Here is a 10,959-nt window from a genome sequence, read left to right as displayed (position 1 = left end):
TCAAACATTTATTTTTAATAAAGCTTATAGTTATGGCTGCATCCGGTGAACCCTGAGACATCCCTTATTCATGCTGCAATAGATTTAGGCTGCTGGTAGACCTCCCATGATGCACTGAGCATTTCTCCCGTAATATGTCTCTAATGCATGTTATTAAGTTTTGTCAGTTCTCTCCTGTAGCTTGTGTTTTGTTCTCTCTCTTTTTTTATCTTCTCTTTGAACTTACTGGCTGCATTTGCACCTTTTCCTGTTAAAAAGGAGTTCTTCCTTCGCACTGTTGCCGAGTGCTAATGGGGAATCCTCTGATGTTGAGGTTTTCTCTCTAGCACTGTTGGGTCCTACATAAACCACCTTGAAGAACTGTTGCTGTATAAATTAAAGTCCCCTCACTTTTCCCTTTTACTCGTGTCCCCCCCCCCGTTCACATCTGTGTCTCTGTGTGTTTTGACTTTCATCTAAAGATGCTGAGCTTTGCCAAGTGTTGTAATGTGTTGTCTGTGATTTTTCATATTCCTCTCTGTGTTGTTGTTTTTTCACACTGATGTCTTAAGTGCTTAAAAAGAGCAATTGGACTTCTTTAGGTTTGGGAAGACATTTCGACTCTGATCCAAGAGGCTTCTTCAGTTCTAAATAAATTGGCACACAGTCTTGATATCCTTTCCCAGGTATTTCAACCTCCAAGGAGACAATTCCCAGTGGGGTTTAAATCTCTGCCAGTTGTTTCAGAACTGAAGAAGCCTCTTGGATGAGATGTGAAGCTACACAAGTCCATTTGCTTTCTTTTTAAGAACTCATAGCTCGCATGTCCTTGATGACTGAGAACCTATACAGACCTTTTGACACTGTTAACCTCTGTGATGTTAAATGTGCGCCCCTGTGTAGTGACCCAAATAACCTCCTCTCTGTGCCTCTGCCTGCTTTCAGTTATACAAAACACATCAACTAACTATGTCAATGACCCAGGTAAGACCACTGTGCAAATAAATCAGCTACAAAATGCATAATTAAACTTGGTTGACAGAAATAGGTAGTTCATTTATCAAAAAGCTCCCAGTTTGGATTCAGGAGAGAGTCGCCCTCCATCATTTTCACATTAGGATTAATTTTTTTGTTAAAGTTTAGATAGGGCTTGATCTTCTCCACACACCTTTTTTCACTCCTGATGCATTTATGTGCCACTGCTGCATGCTGTAACTTTTGTCTACCCTCTCTATGTTCTCCCGTTCTTTTTCCCCTCTATTCTTCCCGTTCAGCCTACACCCAGTCACGGCAGGTGGCTGTTGCTGATTGTTGGTTCTTTACTTTGCAGAATCAAGTGCCTTGAGACGACCGTTGTTGTGAATTGGCAATAAATAAATAAAACTGAATGGAACTGATTGAATTGAAAGCTTATAACCAGCAAATTCAGAGTCTCCAGACTTTCTTTTATTTAGTCTTGTGGGGCAGTTTTTTTTCTGTAAGTCAGAAAGAAAGGATGAGAGCAAGGAGGCGTGACGCAAACTCAGAAACACCTGCAGGCCTTAGTTACCACTGTGGTATGATAGATAGGTCATTAAAAGTGAGGTTTGTTGTCGTTACAGGGTGTCTTAATTATTAATTTATTGTCACGACTGCTGTTCTGCGTGTTGGGTTATTATAAATGTAGACGTTTTGTTTTAATGTAGTCTTAAAGTTTGAGAATGAAGTCATGCTTGCAAATGATGTGGAAATAAAAAGAGAAAGGTTCACACACGTACATGCATCATTGTGACTCTCATCATTGAGTGCATCTAAAGCCGATGCTTTAAATGCACTCAGAGTGAGTCTCCTGACTCCCATTATGGGTCCTGCTTTGTGTTTTTCTGTGTCTGCTCTCTGTTTATATTTCACGCCAGGAAATTTTCAGCCCCTCAGAGGAAAACTGCTCTGAGTCCACGTTTCTCCCAAAGCGTTGATAAACGGGATTACACAGGGCCCCTGTAGAAAATGACTCTTCTGCTGCTGACTGCAGTTTGCATATCAAAGTTGATGTTTAGATTCAAAACACTGATAAGATCCTCTGAAATAAAACATTTATTCAGGACTCTGCTGAACATCAGCAACACAAACCTGGGGTGTCAACCATAAGCCCGCAGGCCAGAGCTGACACAGCAAAGACTCCAATCTGGCCCAATGGACAACTTTGAAAGGAGGAGCTTTTGAACTTTTAACTGTATTTTCACGTTTTACAGCTTTTCCTTTTCATAAAGACCGCTTCCATTGCCATTCATATCACTGGGCAATCAACTGCCAGATCTTTCTCTGCAATTTTAAACATTTGTCATTTAAACGTTTGTCATTGAAAATCTGAATGTTGAAACTGCATATGTAAGACATCTTGGAGATTAAATGTGAAAGAGGCATTTCACTGGTCCAGCCCACTTAAGATCAAAGTGGGCCACGTGTCCCTGATCTAAACTGTGTTTGAGTATTATATGAAGTATTTATGTGCATATGCCCACTGATTTCTGTGTTCATTTGGTTTTTCTCAGTTCAAACGCCCACCAAATCACCAAATATCAAGAAAGGTTTGTACATCACTCTGCTGTTGCAGATTCTCTACCGCCTTCCTTCCACTTCTCCTCTGTGAGCACACTTCTCGCTCTCTCGCCTCCTAGCTTTCACGAGAACCCTCCCTGGTGATGAACAAAACATCAAAGCGTCATTGGGTTGTTCATCATCTTCACCTCTTCCTGCGCATGTTGTAAAAGCACTGCTGCTCCTGCAGCCCTGATAAACTGCCACTCCGTTTCTTTATCTTTCAGGGTCACCTGAATGATGCTACTGCCACACTCTCCTTAGGCGCATTGCAAACTGTATCTCCACCTGTATCAGACTCTCCTGTCTCCTGCTGTCATTCTATTCCAAAATCCGGGTGCAGTAAGTAAAGCTGTGGGTGTTTTGTGCTTCTTCTCCAATAGAGAGCAAAGGTTTTGTTATCGCAATCATCATCATCGCCATCTTCCTTCTGGCTATCTTGGGAAGCGTGCTCTATTTCCTGTACAAGAAGGGCAGGATCTGCGGCCGATCTGGCAAGCAAGACTTGTAAGTGCAATGACAGCAGTTCCATGCATAAACACACAATGTCTCCACATAAGGAGACATTAAAATGTGATTTTATGGCTGGACTGTATCACAGTATTGTAGTTCTAGACCATTAGAAAGAACTGAACATGATGCATCGATGTAGAAAATTCAGTTATGCTATGTTGTGATTAGACTCCGATGGCCCATCACAGCCGAATGAAATCCCAGCAGTGATAGGAATTAGGGCAGAACCCCCCAGAGTCTAGACCAGGGGTGGGCAACTCCTGGCCTTGAGGACCAGTGTCCTGCAGGTTTTAGATGTGTCCTTGATCCAATACAGCTGATTTAAATGGTTAAATTACCTCCTCAACATGTATTGAAGTTCTACAGAGGTCTGGTAATGAACTAATAATTTGATTCAGGTGTGTTGACCCAGGGTGATATCTAAAACCTGCAGGACACCGACCCTCGAGGCCTGGAGTTGCCCACCCCTGGTCTAGGCTTGGGTTGAGTGACTTGTGTGAGGCAGCGATGGGGAAGAGGTTGATTGCACAAGGGAGATGAGCAGGGCAATTTAAGGTATGCAGAGTGGAGGCTGATTGGCAGAAAGATGATTGGACTAAAACAATGATGTCTGCATTGAGTTTTACAGCATGGGAAAAAGGAAGTGATGAAAAGAAAAGACTAGCAGCCAAATTCCTGGGAAAGCAGACAGATGATAGATGACCCTTTGATATAAAAGTGTCTAAAAGGAGAAGCCAGTCAGGAAGTGCCTTAAGCTGCATTCTCTCTAATAGCCTGCAGGGGGCGACAACTAGGGTGTCTATATCCATCTTTTAGATACAGTTTGTGTTCACAGTTGATTCAAAAGTGCACTTAATAACATAAAACATTAAATGTTAAAGTTGTGAGGTGTGTTGTTCCTAAAGCCAGAGTGTGTAAAGGTTGCTCTCTGGTAAAAAGTGATATTTAATTTAGGGCTGTAGGTAACAATTATTTTAGTAACTGAGTAATCTATCAATTATTCAATTGATTGATCCAGTAGTCAGATAAGAAATACTTTTCTGAGCAATAATTAATATGAGCAATAAAAAAAACACAGGTTTTTCTAAACGAACTGCTCATTGGTTTCCATTTTAGAAATTGCAATGTTTTAATGCAAACGTGTCAGAAAAATATGAAAGAAAACAAGCCTTTGATGACCTGCTATATTAAATTTAATTACTAAAGAAAACATTTTCTTAAATGCAAAAAATATAAATAATCTCAAGTACAGTTGAAGTCAATAAAATAAGATATGTATGAAATCCAAACGAAGGCATAAAAAATTTACCTTTACGCTGAGTTTTAATGGCCCGTGTACATTTCTGTTGGCTTGTGAAAAAAGCTTTTGTTTTATATTTTTAAATATTAACGCAATATTTTATATTATTTCACTTTCAGTCTGAAAAATGTTTAAAAAAAATCAATGGGTCTATTACACCCTATTCCCCCCGTGTAGACTCACCCCTGTTTGCTGCAGGTATCGCCTCCATGTAAAAAGGGCGGCTGCCGTTCGTTTAAACATGGTATCAGACTAAGTTAATAGATCATCTGCACATTTTAATACAACTCGGTTGTGGGCAAAATACCTGCAACTGACAAATAAAGGCTATCTCATCATCTCATCATCATCAACTTGATGAAGTTTACTGCAGATTTTTCTCTGTGTAAAACAAAGCAGTGGATGGAGCAGCTATAAAGTTCGCTTTTCTTTTGCTATAATTGAATCCCTCGAATTACTCGATCGATCGTTGCAGGCATAATTTGAATTTTGTGATATTAGTGATACACCTGCCAGAAGTACTTTAGTAATAAACCTGTGTCTTCGTAACACTACCAAAGCCATGCTGTAAAATTACAGTAATACAAACCTGGCATTGTCACAGTTTACACTCATGAAGCAGAAAATGCTTAAAAAACACGGTGGCTGTCAGTCCCAGACCCTTCATTAAATGGATGAAGTTTAAAGTTTTTTTTAATGTGCAGTTGTGATTTCCAGAAATATTCAGCAGCACTGGGAGTACATGGTAAAATCAATACACTTACTGATGAATGTGTACATATATATATATATACTCATTTTATTATTTTTTGTGTGGCTTTAAAGGACACACGAAGTGACGCCCCCTGTTATGTGAGCAGGTACAATGCATAAAGCTTCAGATAGGTTCAGTTATAACTATGGCTTGTTCTTGACCCTGCAGCAGTAAGAGGAAGTCCAGCAAAGATAACATTGTGGTGGAGATGAAAAGCGACAACACAGAGGAGGCGATTCTCCTTGGGGTCAACGGAGAAAAGCAACAACCAAATGACCAAGTACATATCTGATCCTGAACTGAACTCGCTAAATCGAATGGTCTTTCTACTGAATATCAAACTTACCAGTACCCCACCCAAACTTTCTCTTTTGTGATTGTTTGCTCTCTGCAGTAAAGACCGATGAGCGTCTGCACGCGTGAAAGTGAGGAGGTGACACACCGACGGCTGCTCCCGTTCTCCCCTCTCAGCCTCAGGCCCCGCTGCTGCCTTCAAGCACCCACAGCTTTTTATTCCAATCGTGACTATCAGGACAAATGAAGTTATTCCAAGCTATGGCTTTTTCTCTTTCTGCCCTTTACGTGCCAGCTCCTCTGTTGGAATGCATCTCGAGCTTTAATGAACAAGGTTGGAAAGTTTCATTTCAGAACTAAGTAATCTCCCTTCAACCCCAAGGAATGCCGCAGATTCTCCTCACAGTGTACTGCTGATAGTCCACAGAACAATAATTAGAGCACAAAGCCGACCAGGGACTATTTTTATACCCCAAAAAGCATCACCTCAAGCCCCTTCAGTCACCGAAGAGCAGCCTGAAACAGCTGAGCTAATGTACATATTATTATCTATGTATATATTTCTTTATTTAAAGTAACACAATGTGGGGGAAAAGAGAAAAAAGCAAGACAAGATAGTGTGGTGGGGTTTTGTGTTTTTTAAGGAAGATAGCAAGGAGAGTTTAAGTAGATATTTTGTTTTTATTATTTTGTCTTTACACTGAATTGTTTTTGTAGCTCTAGCGATGCCTCACCTCTACAGCCAGTTCACAGCTTCACCAAATATTGGCTCTGAAAGAAAAATTTGAATCGCGTACCTTTCACATTATTTTGATATCTACTCCTCTAACACTCAACTTTCACACAACCTGCGGAGTATAAAGTATATTAACTAGTCATTTTGTGAGGCAGGTGAACAAATCTGACTATATTATGCAGTCCAGTTATAAACGACCGATGCCTTAGAATCTACATTCGAAGCCATTTTTTTATTGTTATATTTAATGTTCAGCGCACTGATTTCTTTGGTGATTCGTGCAGGCTTTGTTGTTGTGGAAGGAGCCACCATCTTTCATCGTTCTATACGTTCATGACATGCTTCACTTCTGTAATCATTTCTTTTGAAATTTTAAAGTTGGAGAGTATTGGTGTTTGGTGAATACACATGGGTTCACGGCATGATGTTTCCTTCTTTATAAGAAAAAGACATTTCTGTGTGACGAATGAAGAAATTCATGTATCGAGCAAAACTTGAAACACTGTTGAAAACTGTTGTGTCCCAGAGAGGCATGAGAATGCCCCTCAGCCTTGATGCCTTAAAACATCAGCCACTCCTCATTTAAGTGTAACCAGAGCCTTTCTTTTTCATTTCGGTAACTAGACTAGACTTCACTACTGAGAAGAGGGGACTGACTGTGACTCTGCATATGCAAATCATGTTTGAAGACAGTTAAGCCTCTGTTTTGTTTCTGCTGTTGATGCGTGAGACCACTGTTCAATGTATAATGCCTTTTTAAAGACTGAAAGATAAAATGTGTTATAATATCACTGAAGACATTATAACATATTTAACAAATCTGATTGTTTGTAGTTTTTTTTGTGAAATTCTACCAAATAAAAATGGACTGTTAAATGAACATAACTGGAAATGTGTCTGCTGACATAAAAATATGACCTTTTTTATTTAGCCATACTACAAATCACTGCTGTGCCATGACGTGCCTCTACTCTGTAATGGTCAAAACCTTTAAAAACAAGTTAAAACTTGGTTACCTTCCAATTTACACACAGTGTAAAATCATTAGGATGGGTTTGAGCTGTCACTTGAGAAAATATCATGCTTAAAAACAAAAGAAATCAGTTATATAAAGGTACCACTGGGAAGTGTCATCAAAAAAATTCAGGGCTCCATCACTGGAGCCCTGCACAGCGATGCACTGCGAGTTTTCAGCCCAAGAAAAACTCAAATTATACATAAAGAGACACTTTCAGGCCAGACTGAAGTTTGTCAAGAACAATCTGGAGAATGATTGATACTGGAAGCACATAACGATCATTTCAGGTGCACAGACATACTGTCAATCGACTAAATGTTTCCATTTTATAAATATAGGACAGTCTTGAGATACCAGCATTAAGATCAAATATAAGCCCAAAGGAGCATTGTGGCTAAATCATGTAGAATAACGGACATGTTTTATTATAATTGCAATTCTTTTCTTATATTAAAATTTCTTGGGGATTAAATGTGCGATAAACTTTTTTACACTGACGGAAAGAGCAAATGTAACTGGTCAAAATGAGTTCGACACCCTTGTTCTTGATGAACAAAGTGCAATTTGATGTAAATGAGGATATTTTTGAGCAGGGAGTCATTCAGTTCTCCTCTAATAATAAAAATGTGGAGGCAGAAACTAAACATAACAGGTCCACTTTAAAGAATGAGCCTTGTGAATTTTAGGTAGAAATAGAAATCGTTCTTTACTGGTTTTACCACAAATATATATGTTTTTTTCCTTGGACGTTGTCTCACAGATAACTGGCAAATAGTCAAATATTATTGTTAATGAACATTAGTAATATGAGTTGTAGGTATTGCACAGTAGGTCTGCTAAACATGACAGTGTGGCATTTGTGCACACAACTAAAAACATATAGCTGCTGAACATGGCGTGAATTAAATTTCCAGCATTAAATGAGTAATGTGCGACTCTGTTTTTAAGTCAAGGGGTTCTATCAAAGAAATATACACCGATTAGTATCTGAATGAATTTAAAAGGGGAGTTCATGGACAGTGGATGCCTATAAAGTGCCTACTTCTAACATCCACACCAAAGCAGGCATGAATAAGCAGATTATCCTTAGCAGTCCCTTTACAAACAGTAGGCAAGTTTATTAGGTTACATTGAAGTTTTATTTGATGATTGGTCATGTGATCTACTGGTCGGGCAGCCAAATCACATTTTGGGTTTTAATGCAATTACCAAATGCATCACAATGGAAAATGCAAGAGTATCAACTATTAAAATGGCACCAAAGCACTGAATCGGTCTGCAGTTCTGATCACTCACTGCTCTTTTTCAGTTTCATCTGCTTTGCTGTTAACTTGTTTAGAGTCTTCTCAGCCACTCCTGCCTGAGCCAAAGGATGAAATTCAAATTTCTATTTAGTTTTACCTTAAAAAGTTATTGCCAAATGGCAGCCGAGTCAAGAAAATCACTGAAGCTTGAGCACTCTGACTGGAGCTACACACGGGAAATGACTTCCCCCCAGTTTTTGTTTTTTTTTAGTTTTATGTTTTAAGGAATACAAAGCTAAATATGTGTAAACAGGGGAAAGAGACACCTGAAGGCTTTTGCTTGTCATTTTATTAACAGCACTGTGCATACTTCCAAATTGATATGAGCTTTAAAAACCTTTTTTTTTTAAAAAAAGCAAAAAAAAAAGAAAAGAAAAAAAAGCAAAAAAAAAAAAGAAGCTTTTTACTGTTGAGAAGCAATGCAGCCGTGTGGAACAACAGCTCCCTCTTCTGGCAGATAACTGAAATACCCCTGGTTAGCATCAAGCTCAGAGTCTGAGGCCTGATGAGGCTGAAGAAGCATAGAGGACAGATTAACACAAGCAATACCGCATCATTTTGCCTTCGGAGACCAACAGGTACACATCTATACCAACAAACGCTCTTCCAAAAAACATCTAAAAAACAAAAACATATGGCACTGCTCACTGAATTATTCACATAAGTAAACAAATCCTTTGGAACAAAATACATGTACAGGAATGCAAAATGAAATATAACAGCCATTTTCTTCCTCTTTTCATATCTAACTCTATACAATTTGCTTTTCTTTAGAGTGACAGTATCAAAGCACAAACTGGTATAATGTGCAAAAACAAAAACAATGGTAAATAATACAAGACAATGACATGCCATTCTTAATATATAAACACACACTGGTACAGTATTGATGATATGAGGGGAGCTTCCTGTCCATTAAACATCATTCAAGAAGTTTCTCAAGGCAACTAGGAAGAGTAAAAAAGACCCCAAAATGAAATAAAAGAGGGCGAGACAGCACAAAGCTTCCAGTCAACATGCAGAGACACCCAGAATAAGACAGGGCTGACTTACACGATGCACACACTCCCAGGGTGGGTGAAACCCCCCCCCCCCCAAAAAAACAACAACCATTCTTCATATGCTGGGAGAGGTTCAGTCAGTGTACCTAGAAGCTGCTTGGATGAATTCCTCATAATGCATTTGTAATTAGTACCTGGAAATGAAGCTGCTGTCTTTATAGACCTGCAAACACTGGAAATAATCTTAAAAAAAAAAACACTAATGTGCAAGTTATGTCAAACCAAAATGAGTAATAGGCTACTTGTGTGACTTCATTACGCGGAAACTTTTGGCTACATGTCACCTGGATGAACAGACAGCTGGACAGGTGAGCTGCTGTCTATGCCAATATGAGTCTCTTCTGGGTTTTTTTTTTTTTTTTGACAGACAGGGTGAACACCACTTGTTCAGACATACATTATTATTCCTGAGTTAGCTCTTACAGTCAGCCCAAACACTGATTTTCTGTAGACTTGGAGGGGTGCGCCAACAAACCCATGAGCCTACGATTAAAAAGCCTCGGCAGTCGCTCCCTTTCAGCAGGACGAACTCCTACAGAGGAAGGAAACCGATGTGAAAGAGAAGCTTGAATCTGTTGCAAAACGTCTGGTTTCCATTCCCAGAACATTTTGCTTGTGATATTTCTGTTCCTCTACAGATTCCACTTACAGAGTATATTTTATATTTATATATATGTTAAGAAAAACAGAAAAGAAAAACACTGAAGATTTGCGACCTGATAGAGCTGTGTGCTCACAAGTCGCTTGTACTTTCAAGTATGCTACATTACAGACTAGAGAAACACATGATACTGTCACTTTAAAGACGGTTAAACACAATATTCACAATTGTACATTGAAGTCTTAATTGTTTAGCACTAACAACAGTAGCAGCAGTGAAGCACTTCTGAATTAATTATAATAACAATATTTATGATCATATTACAATAATATATTATCAAAGTAAAATCAATGACTTTTTTTGTTGTTGTTTTTGTAACACTGGACTGAGCTGGAGATAGAAATCTGAACCAGTCAGCCTAAGAAGTTAGTCAAAAATAATAATAATGATGATGATAAAAAAAAAAAAAAAAAGAAAAGAAAAGAAAAAAAAGCGTTCAGCCTGTCTGGTACTGCAGGGGCGTCAACATTAGTACGTCCTCTAATCTCACTGCCAGGCTCTACAGCTACACTGGGCCCTGACACACAAGTTCGAGCAGTAGTACGTTTACAGAGCACGAGTCTTGAGTACACCGAGTGTAATTCCACATTCATGTTGTACAGGAACAGGGGTTTGTTTTAAGAGCAGGCCATGAGGTGTAGGTCTGAGACAGACACACACACACGCACACGCACACACACACGCACGCACACGCACACACGCACGCACGCCAGACCTGAAACCATCTTCATGCTACTTTGAAAAAAACAAAAAACAACAACA

At 39.1% G+C, this 10,959-nt stretch overlaps 1 protein-coding gene across 12 annotated transcripts in view; it reads left to right on the top strand.

The window, feature by feature from the left end:
• mcamb (melanoma cell adhesion molecule b) overlaps positions 1-9,565 on the top strand; it is a 47,873-nt gene extending 38,308 nt beyond the window's left edge. For 5 of the 12 annotated variants that reach the window (XM_014330294.2, XM_014330277.2, XM_014330283.2 and 2 more), the window contains 5 exons: positions 925-963; positions 2,511-2,546; positions 2,940-3,063; positions 5,292-5,403; positions 5,518-9,565. In XM_014330294.2, the coding sequence (XP_014185780.1) occupies positions 925-963; positions 2,511-2,546; positions 2,940-3,063; positions 5,292-5,403; positions 5,518-5,520 (314 nt within the window). In that variant the 3' untranslated portion in view covers positions 5,521-9,565. Of the gene's footprint in view, positions 1-6; positions 964-2,510; positions 2,547-2,939; positions 3,064-5,291; positions 5,404-5,517 lie in introns of those variants that run through there. The other 7 variants (XM_005915857.3, XM_005915858.3, XM_005915861.3 and 4 more) reach the window with 4 other exon arrangements.
• Positions 9,566-10,959: the final 1,394 nt, after the last annotated feature.

Source organism: Haplochromis burtoni, unplaced genomic scaffold (genome assembly GCF_018398535.1).
Source record: "Haplochromis burtoni strain Fernald_Lab_line unplaced genomic scaffold, NCSU_Asbu1 Contig_15, whole genome shotgun sequence".
Classification (NCBI taxonomy): Eukaryota; Metazoa; Chordata; class Actinopteri; order Cichliformes; family Cichlidae; genus Haplochromis; species Haplochromis burtoni.
The sequence above is the reverse complement of the archived record's forward strand: the minus strand, read 5'-3'. Positions and strand labels throughout refer to the sequence as shown.